Below are 18,682 nucleotides of genomic sequence, written 5' to 3'. Positions count from 1 at the left end.
TATCTGGATTGTTCCAAATTGGTGTCAGTTACTGGTGATAAGTGAAGACTTAGTTATTCTTAAAAACTCCACCAGGCTGTCAGAGAGGAGTTTATGTTAAGGCTTTTAAAGCAGTTATGCTGCTTGATACAGGAGCTAATGAAAGGTAGATCAGAGATTGTTACTTTTCCACGGAGTGCTTGTTCTAGGTCCAATACTGTTTTAAATACTGGTCACAAATCATTTTTTGTTTAAAGGCATTTGAATGCCTTTTTTTTTTTTTTAATTAGGAAAAAAAAATATTATATGAATATTACAAACTGGCCTTTTCAATGAATTATTCCAACCTTTCTAATTCAAAAATAAATAAATAAATGAAAGAAAAACTCTCTCTGCATATTTTACCTACCTCCACCAGTCCACTATTCTGGTGTTGAAGGAAAAAAACACATACAAGAGACAAAAAGTATTTACATTTGAGCTAAGTGAGTGCCATCGAGGAGGGTGCATTAAAGTATATATAAATATTTACACTCCCCTCCAAAAGTATTGGAACAGTGATTATTTTTTACTGTAGACTGAAAACATTTGAATTTGATATTAAAAGATGAATATGAGACAAATGATCAACAGCTCACCTTTTATTTCCAGGTATTTCCATCTGGATCTGATACACACTTCAGAAGATAGCACCTTCTGTCAGAAGCCACCCATTTTTCTCGTGGAACATGTGACTAACAGGTGGGCTTTGTTGCCCAGGTGTGACCTGCTATATGGATTATTCACACAATAAATAGCTCTGAATGTCTACACTCAGTTTCAGATTTGGGCTTTGCCTGTGCAGACTGTACATATGTAGTTACAGGAGTGACCAACATGAAAAACAGTCTATGGGTGAAAAATGAGCAATTGTGAAGCTGAGAGAAGATGGAAATCAATCAGAGCCAGGTCACAAACATTGGCCACAGCCAGTTCACCCGTTTGGAACATCCCGAAATGACCCAAAATACACTGTGAAGGAGTTCATCAGAGGTATGAAGTGGAAGGGTTTTTGACTGGCCTAGTCATTCCCCAGACTTAAACTCTATGGAGCATTTTACCTGCTAACCCTGGAAAAGCATCAAGAAAGAAGAATGCAAAAGTTTAATGATGTCAGTGGGTCACAGGCTTGATGCGGTTATTGCAAGCAAAGGATGCAACTAAATATTAAGTCTTAAGTCTTATTCAAGTTTATCTCTCCCAGAATGTTTGCTCGCATGCAAAACAGGTTGGTTCAGACAAAAGGTGCTATCTTCTGAAGTGTGTATCAGATCCAGGTGGAAATACCTGGAAATAAAAGCTGAGATGTTGCTCTTTTGTCTTAATGATTTTTTTTTTTTTATGTCAAACCCAAATGTTTTGAGTCTACAGCAAAACTAAAGGGGTTAGCCTCACTGTTCCAATACTTGACTCATTACCTACAATAGTAGATGGTGAGTAATACAGTGTCTGCTCTGAATGGGGTTATGAATTCAATCATTCCGACTTTAGTAGAATTCGTCTTTTTGAAATCTTACTTAATATATACATTTTTCCATTTTAAACATTTCCAGTTCCATGCCATTCCTCCACTGTAGGTTGAAGTTAGCCATTTTCTGGTTACTGGCACCCAGAGGAGCTTGCAGCAGCTTTGTATCTCTCCTCAGTTTCAGACCATGAATATGGCCTGAGTACATGTCCTCAACATCCTCTGGTATACACATCTGGAATACTGTATTCAGTGTTTTGTGTACGTCTCTCCAGAAAATGTCCAGTAGGAACATCTCCAAAATATATGACTGAGATTTGTTCTTTATGATCCACAGTCTCCAACATTTTGAATGTGCATTCTTGTCTTTGAGTCCTAAAGTACCTAATGACATTTTTCCAATAATGTTCTTACCAATCTGCAGAATTAGTCAGTGAAAATAGCATATTTGCTTTCAGTCCTCTTCTTTCCCCCATTTTTCCTTAATATGCCTACTCTTACCACTCCTAGCTTGGGACAGTGTTTCATACAACTTCTTGATGACCTTATTTATGGTGCAACTAAAGGCTGAACTCAAAATGACAAAAAATGTTGGCGGGGCTGCAACCTTAAAATTCCAGTTATAATAGTCACGTATTTGGAGATATCTTTTAAAAAGAAAGTCCTTGTGTTCAAGATCATTCTTATTCTCCCTCGATGTTTGAAAGCTCTGTAGTATTCCTTTGTGGGTGTTAAAATCTTTCTTCTATTCTGTTCGGAGGAAATGTTTTATCATAAGCACACCAACTTAACAAATTCACATATTGTAGATCCCACCATGCTTGACTACTCTGCCATATTTTTAGTGTTTTATCCACGAGTCTGATATTAATCCAGATTTAACGATCAATTCTCTGTCAGCAGTTGTGGCTTGTAAGGGGAAATTTGGTGTCAGGCTAAATTAATACTAGTTCCTTCCACCTGGAGCACCTTTTCTGACTGTCCGCGCGTTTTAAGTGTCAGCACGGTCAGCTGGAGATCCCACACCCAGTGAGACAGTCACTCCGGTTACACTTCTTGGTAGTCCGCCGCCTGAGCGCGAGAAGTTGTGTGATTATACTTTCTGCGTCCGCGAGTCCGCGAGGGTCTGCTCAGGTCGGAGTGACGCAAATTTCGCCATGAGCACCGCGTGCCTGCCTGTTTCTGTGACTGCGCAGACTTGTCCGGATAATTTATATTACAGCCCACTAACTATGCATGCGCCACAGGCGGCGCACTTTAAAGACGTATAACAGTTATAAGTACTTCTCTGTCGGATCTCCAGGTACACAGTAAAATCAGGGCTTTAATGCAAGTTCTCCACTGACGGGTCCGCGCGGTCATAAAAAACAACAAACAGGAAAGCACGCGGACATCCGCACAGACCCTCGCGCAAGCCCTCTGATGACGAAATTTCTGCCACTGGTACCCAGGGGGACTCGCGGACGAGGAAAGTATAATCGCCGCTTAACTCGTTGACTGACGGTCAACCGCGGAGAGAGGTGAGTGGAGATGCTGGTCCGGTACAAGTTTTTTAGCGATATCATTTATGTTCTGCCTCTCAGCAGCTGCTCTCCCACTAGCGGGAGGAAATGGATGGATGACTTGTTTAGCTCACGTGCTGTACCTTTAGCTAACTTTTTATTTAGATCCGTCGCCTTTACTGTAAGCTGTAGGTTCGTACGGGGCTGCTTTTCGGCGGCTGCGGTATCAGCGAGTCCGCTTTCTCAGTTAGCTGCCGGGAACAGTTAGAAATCTGCTCGAGTCGCACGAGTAAGATAAATGAAAAGAGAAAAGAAAAGCTTTTTTGATTTTTAAAAGCCTGATCGCGCAGAAACAGGTTCTCGGTAGCAAAAGAAAAATATTTCTGAACTTTAAATGACTTCCACAGTAGCTAGTTATCTGTAGGCTCTCCCCGTGAAAACTTACAATACGACTAGCTAGTTTTTTCTCGTGGTACTGTTAAACAATTAAGGGTGTTTAAATTAAAATACACGGAAACCCTGTATTGTCAGTCATATTTTGGACAACGCAATTTAATATTTTCTTCGTTCGATGCGGAAAACGTTTATTTGATTTTTGTAATGTAATAGTCGAAGATGAGACGGCGTACTAATTATAGATGAGGGGGGCTTGGCTATAATTAGCGTGTGCTATGGAGTGACCCTGTATTTGTTGACAGGACAATAGCATTTTAAAAATCTCAGCCTGTCGTCAAGCCTGGCTGTAAGGCGTAGTCTGACATGAAAGTACCCAGGGCTGATCATAACTCGGTGCCCTGGAACATGCGCAAAACACAGAGCAGAGTGGAGCAGCCTGACTCTGTGTCATTAACTGTAAATGATCTTCCCTTTTCTCTGTCAAATCAAATCAGAAACAGTCTAAGCAAACAAGAAGAAAAGACGTTCACAATGACAATAGACACAAACTCCCTCTGAGGGAGGCTGTACAGTCTAATGGTTGTTGGAAATGCGCAGGCAGGTGACAGATTAATTAATTCGTTTATCCTGTGGCCAAACCTGTCTAATCTGATGGGGAAGATCTCTTCCAGAATAACAGGGCAGGCTGAGAAGGCTCAGAGTGGTTTGATGATGAAAGTAATGAATCGTATACTTTGGCCTTCAGTCACCAGATCTCAACATAAATGGGATTTCATGTAGTTTTTAACAACACTTTCCTTCACCACCATCAAAATGCCAAATCAGGGCATATCTGTTGGAAGAATGTTGTTCATCCTTCTGTGACACATCACAGACCCTTTCAGAGATGCAGTCCTGTTAATCTGATGGCTTCTGAATGTCTCACCTTGGTCACTTTCTGTAAATGTTGCAACAACTTCATGTTAGGCCAATCATTTTTACTACAGAGCATGTCTGCATGCATGGCTGGATGATGACTGTGTGCATGTCTCTTCAGCATCAGGAGTAGCTCAGCTCAGTAAGAACAGTTTGTTTTGGAAAAAATCTTAAACAGCCATAATATAGAAAGAAAAGCTTTTGGTGCCAGCCACCACGGTGCAACGGACTGCCACAGAGGCCTCAAAGCCACTTCCTGTGGAAACAAACCGGTTCTGTATGTTCAACAGCTTCCTTACATTATACAAACAGAAAAGTTTTGTTTCCACATCTCAGATTAAACACTGGGGCAGAAAGATCATTCCATAAACTGCAGTGAACAGTGTGTGTGTGTTATTTAGAGCAGAGCTACAGTGTTTAGTAGACTTATCTATAGAATCTGATACATACAGACTGTATATACAAGACTCCAGGTGGAACAACCTGTGTCAAAGCCTTCTGAATCATTAACTATTGGCTGAATTATTTACAGTTGTACTGACTTACACTGCAGTATAATATCACCTGTGTGTTTGTGACAGGAAATGCGGCTTTATTCGAAGAAGAAGAACGTTATTGTGGCAGTGCTGCTTCTCATCGGGGGATTATACTTCATTAACCATTCAGATGTTCTCCTGACTGTAAGAACACATGAATGATAAACTACATATAGAATGTTTATGAAGATTTTCAAACTGTTCGTGTAATTCACACTTGAAGGTGTGACTTGTATAAGACAGCATCCCTGTAACTGCACTTGCGCTCTCCTTGTTTTTTCAGAGTAACAAAGGTAGCACAGTGTCTCACACATGCACATGCATATTCTACTCAGACTTTAAATAGGTTTGCTTGTTTTGCAGGCCTTTGCAAGAGCACCTGAACCAGTTCCTCATGAGTTAACATGGCAAGCAGAGAGACTGGTTAGTATGGAGTCCTGGGTTGAACAGGGAGATTATCTTACTCTCAATGTGTCCTATCAGCTGCTTGCCGGAGTGTTACGTACTGAACAGAGTGAGTACCACACTTTATCTTTGTTATGATCACATGGCTGCTGTTTTCTCACAGCAAGGAAAAAAGAAATTGTTGAAATCCAAAAATCATCTATAGGAATAATGGCACTGCGTTCTGGTGTCATTTCATAAGTTATGGAAACTGTGGAGTACCATTTTTCCACTGTCATTTGCATATTCATACACTGCTCAAAGAAATAAAGGGAACACTCAAATAACACATCCTCGATCTGAATGAATGAAATATTCTCATTGAATACTTTGTTCTGTACAAAGTTGAATGTGCTGACAACAAAATCACACAAAAATCATCAATGGAAATCAAATTTATTAACCAATGGAGGCCTGGATTTGGAGTCACACACAAAATTAAAGTGGAAAAACACACTACAGTCTGATCCAACTTTGATGTAATGTCCTTAAAACAAGTCAAAATGAGGCTCAGTATTGTGTGTGGCCTTCACGTGCCTGTATGACCTCCCTACAACACCTGGGCATGCTCCTGATGAGGTGGCTGATGGTCTCCTGAGGGATCTCCTCCCAGACCTGGACTAGAGCGTCCGCCAACTCCTGGACAGTCTGTGGTGTCACGTGACGTTGGTGGATGGAGCGAGACACGATGTCCCAGATGTGCTCAATCGGATTCAGGTCTGGGGAACGGGCGGGCCAGTCCATAGCTTCAATGCCTTCATCTTGCAGGAACTGCTGACACACTCCAGCCACATGAGGTCTAGCATTGTCCTGCATTAGGAGGAACCCAGGGCCAACCGCACCAGCATATGGTCTCACAAGGGGTCTGAGGATCTCATCTCGGTACCAAATGACAGTCATGCTACCTCTGGTGAGCACATGGAGGGCTGTGCGGCCCTCCAAAGAAATGCCACCCCACACCATTACTGACCCACTGCCAAACCGGTCATGCTGAAGGATGTTGCAGGCAGCAGATCGCTCTCCACGGCGTCTCCAGACTCTGTCACGTCTGTCACATGTGCTCAGTGTGAACCTGCTTTCATCTGGCACCCTGTGCCAGTGGCGAATTTGCCAATCCTGGTGTTCTCTGGCAAATGCCAAGCGTCCTGCACGGTGTTGGGCTGTGAGCACAACCCCCATCTGTGGACGTCGGGCCCTCATACCATCCTCATGGAGTCGGTTTACCGTTTGTGCAGACACATGCACATTTGTGGCCTGCTGGAGGTCATTTTGCAGGGCTCTGGCAGTGCTCCTCCTGTTCCTCCTTGCACAAAGGCAGAGGTAGCGGTCCTGCTGCTGGGTTGTTGCCCTCCTACGGCCTCCTCCACGTCTCCTGGTGTACTGGCCTGTCTCCTGGTAGCGCCTCCAGCCTCTGGACACTACGCTGACAAACACAGCAAACCTTCTTGCCACAGCTCGCATTGATGTGCCATCCTGGATGAGCTGCACTACCTGAGCCACTTGTGTGGGTTGTAGAGTCCGTCTCATGCTACCACGAGTGTGAAAGCACCACCAACATTCAAAAGTGACCAAAACATCAGGCAGAAAGCATAGGTACTGAGAAGTGGTCTGTGGTCCCCACCTGCAGAACCACTCCTTTATTGAGTATGTCTTGCTACTTGCCAATAATTTCCACCTGTTGTCTATTCCATTTGCACAACAGCATGTGAAACTGATTGTCAATCAGTGTTGCTTCCTAAGTGGACAGTTTGATTTCACAGAAGTTTGATTTACTTGGAGTTATATTGTGTTGTTTAAGTTTTCCCTTTATTGTTTTGAGTAGTGTATTTACATGTACAGTTGTGATACGAGTTTCTTTGTTATTCTGATATATATACAGTGTATCACAAAAGTGAGTACACCCCTCACATGTCTGCATATATTTAAGTATATCTTTTAAGCTGCACACAGACTACTTTTCATTGTGTCAAAGTGTCATATATATATATATATATATATATATATATATATATATATATATATATATATATATATATATATATATATATATATATATATATTAGGGGTGGGACTTTAACGCGTTAATTTCAATTAATTAACTACGGGGAAAATAACGAATTAAAATTTTTAACGCATTTTAATCGCACTTTGCACCATGGAACGTTTCTCAGTGCACGAATTCCAGGCATACAGATTATATCGACGCACAATGTCTAAATTCAGGGGCCGCATCCTGTGAAGGACACACGTAGACCGCAAAGGCCAGAAGTGAGCGGCTAGCCTTCATATCAGCATCGCCTGCCCTCACTTCTGCGTAGCTCATGTCGCCTAGCAACAGTGACAGTGTGAAGCACAGCTGTGTAAAAGCAGCTGGTTAAACGGAGAACGAACTTTTGCTCCTTTTTGTGGTTTAATTTTAATTCTTTTATTCAAAATAAGCTGTTAAAACAAGCATAACACATTTCAACATCAAGGAATACAGCTGAGAGAATGATTAATTTCCAGCTATAACAAGTGAGACATTAATGTTGAATAAAACTATCCAGTTATGATGCTTAACTTTAATTTCAGGAGTTTGCTTATCACAGGAGCACTTCCACCCTTCGTTGGTCTGTGTAGCAGACTGGTGGGAAAATAAACAACATTTTGAAGTTTAAGCTTATTGATTCATTCACCAACCAAACTTAAATTAATATTTCTCATGTCAAATATTGAAATGTGATTAAAATGCGATTAATTTCGATTAATTAATTACAAAGCTTCTAATTAATTAGATTAATTTTTTAATCGAGTCCCACCCCTAATATATATAATATATAACAGCTTTAATGGGTTCAGTTATAATGGATAGTCTTAAAGTATCTCTCAAAATAAAGGCTGTTCAATGGGCAGACTGCTTAAAAAGTAGGATTTCATATAAAAGTTTTGTCCTCCAAACTGACTCTAACCACATTAGAAGAGTACAACAAGTGTGAGAAACTGACCAAGATTCTCGAGTTAAAGAAACGCCTCTCAGGTTGTCAGCTGGCAGCTTTATTAAATGTACCCACCAGATTGTGCTGGTTTGTAAAGTATAACACAGTTGCATGAAGTTTTTTTTTTTAACCACAGAATAGTTTTCATTTCTATTCTTTTTAACATTTAGAACCGCTTTATTGCCTCCAGTGCAACACAATCTTTGATCATCACCTTTCTGACTCGCTCCATCACACCTTCACTTTGTTTTATTTTGCACTGGTGGCCATTTTCTTTTTTTTTTTTTTTTTTTTTTTAATATATAACATTTTTATTTATTATTAAAATAATAACAACAACAACAACAACAACCAAACGGTCAACACCAGTATACAAGAGGCAATATACAGAATGTCCATCCGTTCAGTTATTCTGGTATATTTATTTCATTATTGTATTTAATTTATAAACTTAATTCTTATTACACATTGAGTCATTGTTTATAAAATGCTTATTGGAGGATCCAGGGAATTTATGGTGGCACAGCTTGATACGTAATGATGGTTCAGAGAATTTGGTTTTGTTTTGTTTTTTTATTAAAATAATAATCTATAGAATGCTTATTTGTGTTGCACTTTGTTTTGTTTTTTTCCAATTACATAAGACTTTACACTTTATGGGGGCCGGGGTGGCTCAGTAGTGGAGCAGGCGACCATATTTGCTGCGAGGCTGAAAGCAGGCGGGGGAGGTTCGAGCCCCGGTCTGTCGCTCTTTCCTGCATGTCTTCCCTTATTTCTTCTCCCTCTCATATCTACACTGTCAATAAAGTCCCTGTGGCCAAAAATAAATAAATGAAAAACTTTTTTTACACTTTATTCTTTTTTCCTGTTTCAGGGTATTTATCTGTTGGATTATCCTCAGTAAAGAGGACGAAGGGCAGCTATCTGGTCCCCACATTGCGGTCCCTCTTCTCCCAGTCATCTCCTGATGAGCGCGCCTCCATGGTGGTGGTAGTGCTGCTAGCAGATTTCGATGTCAGATGGAGAATTACTACTGTCAAGGAGCTCAAATCAAATTTTGCCTCTGAGCTGGAACAAGGTGACCTTGTGGTCATCCATGTTTCCCAGGATTGGTACCCTCCTATTACAGGTGCAGCTCACATGTGATCGTACCTTATATACAAATTCATTCACGTCCACTTCGAGTATCTTGGCGTTATATCTCTCTGGTTCTCTGTAGGTCTAAAGAGGAATTTCAACGACGCTCCTGAAAGGGTAACGTTCCGCTCCAAGCAGAACCTGGATTATTCCTTCCTGATCCACTACTGTGTAGGTCTTGGACGTTACTACCTGCAGCTAGAGGATGACGTCTTCTCAGCAAAAAGCTTCCTAACAACCATTAAGAGGCGCGTTGAGGAGCAAGAAGCAAAGAAGAGTACTTGGGCAACGTTGGAATTCTCTGCCCTCGGCTACATCGGGAAACTCTACAAGTCAGCACACCTTCCTCTACTGGCCCGCTTCCTCTTCCTCTTCTACCAGGAAATGCCCTGCGACTGGTTGATGACTCACTTCCGAATGGTGATGACTCAGAAAGAGACCATCCTCATCAAACCCGCACTTTTCCAACACATGGGGACTTTCTCTTCCTTCAAAGGCATATATAACAAGCTAAAAGACAAGAACTTTGAGGAGGATGTCTACACAAATCCATCAGCTGAAGTTTACTCTGACATGTCCACTTATAAGATGCACTTCCCCAAACTGGCTTGGGATGCTGGTGAGGGATTCTTCTGGGGCCGCTCCCCAGAAAAAGGAAATTGCCTGACTGTGGTGTTCACTGTACCTATAGTGGTGACAGGGATATTTGTAGAAACAGGGTCAGGGGGCAAAGACATCTTGGAGTCAGGTGAGGTGGCGTTAGGTCGCAATGTGGTGGCTAAAGACAACGGGAAGAGTTGTGAAGAGTTCGAGTCATTGGGCACCTTTGAGAACGGGAAATTTGAAATGCAGGAGGTGGATAGAAAGTACAGCTCAGCGTCTTCATGTCTGAAGATACAAGTCACAGCTGCTCAGAAGGACTGGATGATCATTAGGAAAATCAGAATCACCACAAATCCGAGTACACCTCCTCAATAGGCGTGGCTCTTAATTCTTCCTGACAGATGAATGACTACTTTGGTCTGCCAAACTGAACTTGGAACTTGTGTGCCTTGTTAAATTGTTTCTTTAATCAAACATCAAAGTGCTTTACGCAAGCTGTCACTTTAAGGCAAGTGTGACCAAACTGTGCTTATGTGCAGTCTCTTCACAGAATGAACGAGCCATAAGCAGGCAGCCAGCTCCACATGTTGTACTGTATGCATTTATTGTTCACACTTTTGGATAATTGCACTATGTATGAACCTGCACTCACTCCTCATTTATTTCATGTTCATTGTTCTAAAATGTAGAAGAGAGGAACGGCGCAGTAAAATCCACGTGTTCATTATGAATCATGTGGTCAGGGATTCATTTACAGGAGACCTCGGACCAGAGTTATTACACAAACTACACAAAGAGGTGTGTGTGTGTGTGTGTGTAATGACGTAAAGACGGTCACATATGTAGTCTGACCTGTTTATAAAGAAACAAAATAAAAAACAAAACCTGTGTTTGTTTTATTGTTTGTTTGTTTTAAACACAGATTTTGCTTTGTTAAAGCCTCAGTTCCTTTTTCCATTAAGTAGTTTGGGTCCTGTCTGATTGCAGATGGGTGTACTACAAAGAGTAATGGGTTACTGAGGTGTGTTGAGTCTAAAGCCAGTTTTCAGTGTCACAAAGGTGAAACGGTGGCTTCATCCTGTTGCCTCACAGCAGGAAAGTTCTCGGTTCACATGTGCCGTTTGGGGTCTTTATTTGGAATCTGCATGTTCTCTGTGTGCTGTTCTCTCTGGGCTCTCTGGCTTCTGAGGATGCCCCTCTTGCCAGTTTTGCTGTCGTGGTATATTTGTTTGGTTTCTTCCTGGCACTTGTGACCTGTTTCTTGGCTGAGCTATGACGTACCCGGTCAGCCCATTTCATGCAAAAGAAGAACACGTCCCCCCTTTTCTGAGAGCACCCACAGAACCCACACGAAGTAAATTTAGATTAACAAAGTAAATCCATCCATTCATGGCTAGAGGCAGGATATTAAATTGGGCTGCATACGGTTTCCCAGTGATTGGCTTTATAAAGGAGAACCATGTGTATGCAAGGCTGTACAAATGTGCCAAAAAAGAATGTACATGTGCATTTGCTGCATTTCCTTATCCCAAAATCTGAGCTGTTGGTACACTGAATACTTCTAATGTTACTACGTTACCATCTGCTTGTGTGGGAGAACAATGTCTTTTATTCTTCTGCAGGATTCAGGGTCAGCTGACAGAACAATAAGACATTCTTGATTGGAGCGTCAGCTTGACAAAATGTCTATCCCAGTAGCAGTAAAAGGCCCAGGGGACGTGAAGGGAAGATGAAGTTTGCAGTTAGCGTGGGATCACTAACATTTTATTTAGTTCTCTGGGTTATCATTTTTATTTTTCATGATTCAAATGCTGGAAATGGCTTCAGTACAACTGGTCGACACTACTGCTGTTAAAATGTATTTATTTTCATAATTTTATTATCTGATGCACTGAGAATTAAAGGACTGTTCACTGGTCTTGCTGTATGTCTCCTTGTCTCTGCTTGGAGGATGGTGGTGGTGCCCGGCTGGCTGCTTTTGCTGACACATTACTTGTTGGTCTACCCTCACCAGTATCAGGCCTGCTGTGGATTCCCTCCCCAGCAGCGGGCGTCAAAGCTGGCTGCTCTTCAGCTGCAGCGCACTGGGTCAGCAGCCTGTCTTCTGTAGCTTGTTCTGCTGCCTGTGAGCCTGCCTGGCTCTGGTTGGTGGTTGTCTCACTCCCAGTTTCTGGGTGGTTCTGAGAAGCAGTTTGGGCTTCAGCTGCAGCAGATGGGGTAACACCATCCTGCAGTGCTTTCCCACTAGTCTGAAAAAGATTGGAACCGATGCTAAAATCACTAAACTTATACTTTTTTTCCCTTCCACACCTTAGAAATAAAAAGTAGAATTAATAACAGAGAACACATTCTTGCTTACTTTCATTCACCTACTCTTACAGTCTTATTTGATCTAGTAAGGCTACTTCATACTCCAAAAGCCTGTGGTTGCTAAGGTTGGTTAAATATTACCAAACCCTGGAGCCTTCCTAAGTTTGTGCACCTTTGAGACTTTTCCATTAGTGCTACTGTTAGCAGTAACTTAATGCTGCTGAGTTAAAATTATTGCTTTTAATTGTCAGAAAACAAGCCAGCTTTAAAAGTTTCTTTATTACATCAGATACTCAGTGAGCATCTATTGCTACAGCTTTGCTTGGTATAACCACCAGTGGCTTATTATGAGCACATTTCATTTTTAAATAAGTAATGTTAAGTGTAGCATTTAACATAGAGCACAATACCCAAAGGTTTAACAGCAAGTTTTTGTTACAACACAAATACTGATTATTAGCCAAACCTACCCAAGTTCTAAAATGTGAAAAGATGGTTTGAATTGTTTCACAGGGAAAATTTGCACTGGGTTTAAATTATTTAATTTTCTTCCATTTGAAAGCTTTTAACTTTTAATAAGGACTTATTCAGAAAGCAATAATATTGGTATTATTGGTAGATTTTGATTTGTAAAGGACCAGAACAGCTGCGCATGAGATGACTGGGACAGGCTAACTTGCGCAAATGCAGTGCTGCAGGTTTTGCATGAGGAGCGCTGCCACAGATTCAGTTGTGGAGAGTGGTGTGAACGTTCGCTTCTTTCAGGGTGTCCTCAGCAATGCTGCAAATTTCTACTGCATTTACTGAGGTCGGCCATTCAGTGCAACATGCCAGGGGGATTTTTACTGCTTCAGGCAAACAACTGAAGCATTAGCAAGCTTTTACAAAAGCTAACTGAGATGACTGTTTTTATCAGCACAGCAAAAATAAGTTGAGGAAGGAACCAAGCTGATTTTATATCTGTTTGCTAACCACTCAGGAGGGAGTTCCAGTAGAACAGCTGCACTTTGCTCTTTCCTCTGAACATAGTTCAGGATTTTTATTTTCTCTCAGTGCTGATATGGATTTAGAAGTTTTCATAGACTTGGCCATAAACAGACTGGTGGGTCTGAGGATCATCCACAGAACTGGCCTCATCCTTAGTAAATGTTTGTACTTGAGCACTCAAGTCGCTTTATACAACAGGTCTTCATTCTCCAATTCCACACACACAATCACACTCCACTGAACACATCGGAGGCCAGCTTGGGGTTCAGTATCGTGCCCACAGATACTTTGGCAGGCATCCTAGTGCAGCCAGGGATCAAACCACCAACCTTCTGATTAGTACAGTAGATGACTTGCTCTACCCCCCTGAGATACAGCCACCAAAATTTACAGCACCTGGTATTCCCAGGTGGTCTCCTCTAAATACTAACAAGGCCTGGCCCTGCTTTGTGTCCCAGAGCAGACAAGATCGGGCATGCTCTGTGGCCATGCTCCTTGGCACAGTGTTCCTACTGTAACTGTTATACAGCAGCTGTACTCACCAGATAATGGTGAATATCAAAAACTCTGCGCAACAGACATACAAAACTTGTCATAAAGTAAGCACATTTAATCAGTAATGTCTGTTATAAAGGACTACTGGTATCATTAACTTGCTACTGATCAGGCTCAATTTTATGCATTTCAGTGTGGAGGAATACAACAAAGTGTATTTACTTAAGTATAAATTTGAGGTACTAGTACTTTACTTCATTATATACTTTTGTGCCGCCCAATATTTTCATATTGCTGCTTTATATCAATATGTCACTATAGGTCAAAAGCAGTTGTTAGTGTACCATTTGTCTCTATTTGCTTGTCAGCTTTATTCAGTGATTCATTAACTGGGAGTAATTTTAAAAATGATCAGGAAACATTTCATGCATTAATAATCCAGAAAATCATATAGAAAATATTCAGCAGGTTAGTCAATCATGGAAATAATTAATAGTTGCAGCCTTATACTGAACAATTAGAAATTTTGAGTGTGCCAATGCACCTGCATCTGTGGTTGCTTGCAAAACCAAAAACATCTCAAGCTTATTTGTATATTCCTTCGCCTCTCCAAGAAAACATTAAACAAATAAGCTGGGAGTTCCAGGAAAAGTGTAGTTATGCTCTTTCAAAGAAAAGCATTGCCTCACTTTAGCATTTAACACATTAGCTGAACAGCTTTTTGTATACATAAAATATTAAAGGCATCTAAAAAGCTTTTTCATGTGATCACATACTTAATACATTTCAGTAGTCTTGTAAACATCCTTAAGTGGGCCCTGTGCTCATTGGCCGGAACTGTGGAGCTCGATTGCCATTTGCCACAGAATACCAGAATTAGCAGGTCGACTATTGGTTCCCTGTGCTTTTCACAGATGAGAGCAGGTTCACCCTGAACATGTGTGACAGATCTGAAAGGGTCTGGAGAAGCTGTGGAGAACTATATGCTGCCTGTAACATCATTCAGTTCAGTTCAGTTCAACAACAGTCACCTCAAGGCGCTTTGTATTGTAAGGTAAAGACCCTACAGTAAGACTGAACAGTCAAAACGACCCCCTATGAGCAGCAATAAAAAGAAACAGTGCATCATGGGAACCCCCCAGCAGCCTAGGCCTATAGCAGCATAACCAAGGGAGGGTTCAGGGTCACCTGATCCAGCCCTAACTATAAACTTGATCATAAAGGAAAGTTTTAAGCCTAATCTTAAAAATAGAGAGGGTGTCTTTCTCCTGAATCCAAGCTGGAAGCTGGTTCCACAGAAGAGGGGCCTGAAAGCTGAAGGCTCTGCCTCCCATTCTACTCTTAAGTATCCTAGGAACCACAAGTAAGCCAGCAGTCTGAGAGCGAAGTGCTCTGTTGGGGTGATATGGGACTATGAGGTCTTTGAGATAAGATGGGGCCTGATTATTCAAGACCTTGTAGGTGAGGAGAAGGATTTTAAATTCTATTCTAGATTTAACAGGGAGCCAATGAAGAGAAGCCAATATGGGAGAAATCTGCTCTCTCTTTCTAGTCCCTGTCAGTACTCTAGCTGCAGCATTTTGGATCAGCTGAAGGCTTTTCAGGGAGCTTTTAGGACAGCCTGATAATAATGAATTACAATAGTCCAGCCTAGAAGTAATAAATGCATGAATGAGCTTTTCAGCATCACTCTGAGACAGTATGTTTCTAATTTTAGAAATATGAATTTAGAAATATGAATTTAGAAGCAGGGAATTAGAGGTCATCCAGGCCTTTATGTCTTTAAGACATTCTAATTGATGTGTGTCATCTGGCTTCATGGATAGATACAGCTGGGTATCATCTGCGTAACAATGAAAATGTATGCAGTGCTTTCTAATAATACTGCCTAAGGGAAGCATGTATAATGTAAATAAAATTGGTCCTAGTACAGAACCCTGTGGAACTCCATAATTAACCTTAGTGTGTGAAGAAGACTCCCCATTTACATGAACAAATTGGAGTCTATTAGATAAATATGATTCAAACCACTGCACTGAGGTCCAACAGCACAAGCACAGAGATGAGTCCACTGTCAGAGGCTCTAAGAAGATCATTGGTAACCTTCACTAATGCTGTTTCTGTACTGTGATGAATTCTGAAACCTGACTGAAACCCTTCAAATAAACTGTTCCTCCTCCTCTGTTCAGCACGACCAGTTTGGTGGTGGCTCAGTGATGATCTGGAGAGGCATGGAGGGATGCACAGACCTCTACATGTTAGGCAGTGGCACCCTGATTGCCATTAGATATCAGGATGAAATCCTTGGACACATTGTCAGACCCTACACTGGTGCAGTGGGTCCTGGGATCCTCCTGGTGCATGACCATATTCACCTCTCCTCATGTGGTGAGAGTATGCAGGCAGTTCCAGGACGATGAAGGAACTGACACTATTAAGTGGCCCCCACGCTCACTTGACCTAAATGCAATGGAACACTTCTGGGACATGATGTTTTGGTCCATCCAATGCCACCAGGTTGTGCCTCAGACTGTCCAGGAGCTCAGTGAGGCCCTGGTCCAGATCTGGGAGGAGATCTCCCCGGACAACCATGTCAGGGATGTCATCATCTCTGACATCCCTAAGCAAAAACATATTAAGCAATGTTTTTTAATTTTTTTAAATTCATTTTAGGCCACAGCAGCTTTTGTTAGCCATGGAGGGAAACAGGAAATGGGGGAAAGATACAGAGGAGGACACGCGGGCAAACTGGCGACAGCCTGGGACTCAAACCCACACCGCCCGCACCGCAACGTGGCATATACATGTAGTCGCCCGCTCCACCACTGAGCCACCCGGGCACCCTATTAAGCAATGTTTTGCTTAATATTTGTCATTACCATTTAACATTTACTTAACATTTCAGGGCGAGGTTCATTTTTTTTTAATCTAGAAATTTCTTTACGAGTTTCAGGCTGATAAAATAATATCGATCTTTCAGCATAGTTTCTGCTCATTTTGATCACAAATATGTTCTACTAGCAATAAGAGTTTTTGAGTGCAGTGACTATAGCGCTTCTCTCAAATCAAATTTTTCTCATTATTTTAACCTGTTCCATTTCTTTGCATAATAAAGATTCTTGTTTTAGTTTCCCAGTCTCACCAGTGTGTCTTGTGTTAGATTTTACTTCCTTTGTATCATACTTGCTCAGTCTTTGTCTAATTGTATTGTTGCAAACTGTAACATTTAAACATGAGGCCTGTAGAGTCTGAAATATAGCTCTTAGGTTTTGTTGTAATTTCTTTGATTACTGCATGATCCGACCTTGGGGCGATGCTTATGGGAATGTACATTCACTCCTGGGAAGATTGTGGCGTGTGTTAACAAGCACCTGAAAGCTCCAAACCTAAAATCTGCCAATTTCTGGTTTTATAGAGGTGGTCACACTTCCTGATGATCAGTGAATCAAGTGCATTTGATCAGCGGCAGCCTCTTAATTCCTATGGAAGTAGTAAGGATGCACTAAGTTTTTCACAGGACCATGCAGAGTCCCGTGGAAACTTTATTTTTCACATGACTGCAGTTGGTGACTAAAGCACTCACAGCAATATGCCTTATCTGTGCTCATCATAGTGAGTCAATAATGTTGTTTGGAAATCCCCAAATTTGTATAGTCCTGAAGCATGTAATTAAGCATAAAAATGGTCTTTGCTGAAACCTCCTCAGGCAGTTAATTGCTTTTAAGATTCAGCTCAAAGGTTAGCCTTTACTTGGAAAGATGAAGCATTACACAGCACCTTTCATGACTCAGTCACATGCTTGAATAAAATAACATTTTATGAAAACAGCACAGAGCCTGTGAAAACAGGAGGCTAGGCAGCAAAAATGTCTACACTGAAAATAAACACTGGACACCAGGCTGTGTATGTTTGTGTGGGTCTAACCTGCATCCTATTTGTGCTTTTGCTGCCTCTGTGTGGCTGAGACATGTCAGTGTGCTTTGGGTACATTCCCCATGACTTAAGCCTGTTGAGACCTTCCACAGAGCGGGCGGTAGGGTTGATTCGCTGGGCTGGGATGTGAGCAGGTAGATTCCAGGTGCCTTTATAGTCAGGCCATGCAGAGCCTCTCTGTAACAGAACACACCCAGTAAGAGAGTGAAGTCACAGATTCAGAGTAAAAAAATGTTACTTCCAGTGAAGACAGAAAAAAGAGATTTGATCTCACCTTCCCCACTCCTGGAAGCAGGTGTCCTCTATTATCTGCAATGAAGGTGGTGTGACCCAAATGCGCAGTAGGTCTCTACACACACACCACACACACACACAACACACACACACACACACACACACACAGGGACATAAACTCTTTTCACAAATCTATTTTTTTTTTTTTTTACTATGTTTAAACCTAACAGGAAATGGAAAATATAACTAAGATGATCAACAGTACGGGACAGGTAGAACGTCCCTTACCTCTTTGAAGTGCTTAGTCTCACACCAGTTCTGCAGCCTGTGCGGTTTAAATGCGCCGTCATACTGTGGGTGGAAGTGGAAGCTGAGATCTTTCAAAATGTATAAATAGAGCAACACAATCTTTAATGTTTAGCGTTTTTATTGGCGCAGTTATTTAGATTACCTGGTTTGCTGAGTAACTGGACGACATTGCTGCAACTGTAAACTACAGTCTCCTCCTCTGGTGTGTTGGTGACTCGTTGCCAAGCAACACATGCAGAAGGAATGCTCTTTATTAGGACTGATAGAAGAAGAGCTACAAACCCGTTCACTGGCCCGAAAAAATATATAGATGAATGAGTTTCTGTAGTGTACTTGTTAATGCACGCTTTTTCAGTGCTATTTGATTCCGTGTTTATAATTAATTAGTTTACAAATGGTTTTATTGCCGTAAACGTGATC

General features: G+C 41.5%; 2 protein-coding genes across 2 annotated transcripts; one reads left to right on the top strand and one right to left on the bottom strand.

Moving 5' to 3' along the window:
• The first annotated feature begins 2,554 nt into the window (after positions 1-2,554).
• LOC115783147 (alpha-1,3-mannosyl-glycoprotein 4-beta-N-acetylglucosaminyltransferase C-like) lies at positions 2,555-11,861 on the top strand. Its single transcript, XM_030733826.1, has 5 exons — positions 2,555-3,006; positions 4,881-4,979; positions 5,199-5,349; positions 9,129-9,383; positions 9,474-11,861. Exons 2-5 carry the CDS (start codon positions 4,884-4,886, stop codon positions 10,367-10,369), a joined length of 1,398 nt encoding a protein of 465 aa, XP_030589686.1. The 5' UTR covers positions 2,555-3,006; positions 4,881-4,883; the 3' UTR covers positions 10,370-11,861.
• On the bottom strand, positions 11,841-18,619 carry cfap126 (cilia and flagella associated protein 126). The gene is made up of 5 exons (XM_030733832.1): positions 18,405-18,619; positions 18,242-18,304; positions 17,994-18,068; positions 17,711-17,896; positions 11,841-12,243 (listed from the first exon to the last, which is right to left on the bottom strand). The coding sequence occupies exons 1-5, from the start codon at positions 18,429-18,431 to the stop codon at positions 11,905-11,907; spliced, it is 690 nt and encodes a 229-aa protein (XP_030589692.1). The 5' UTR covers positions 18,432-18,619; the 3' UTR covers positions 11,841-11,904.
• Between the last annotated feature and the right edge of the window lie 63 nt (positions 18,620-18,682).

This window comes from Archocentrus centrarchus, chromosome 7 (assembly GCF_007364275.1).
Source record: "Archocentrus centrarchus isolate MPI-CPG fArcCen1 chromosome 7, fArcCen1, whole genome shotgun sequence".
Lineage (NCBI taxonomy): Eukaryota > Metazoa > Chordata > Actinopteri > Cichliformes > Cichlidae > Archocentrus > Archocentrus centrarchus.
Note: the sequence above shows the minus strand (reverse complement) of the source record. Positions and strands in the feature narration are given on the sequence as shown.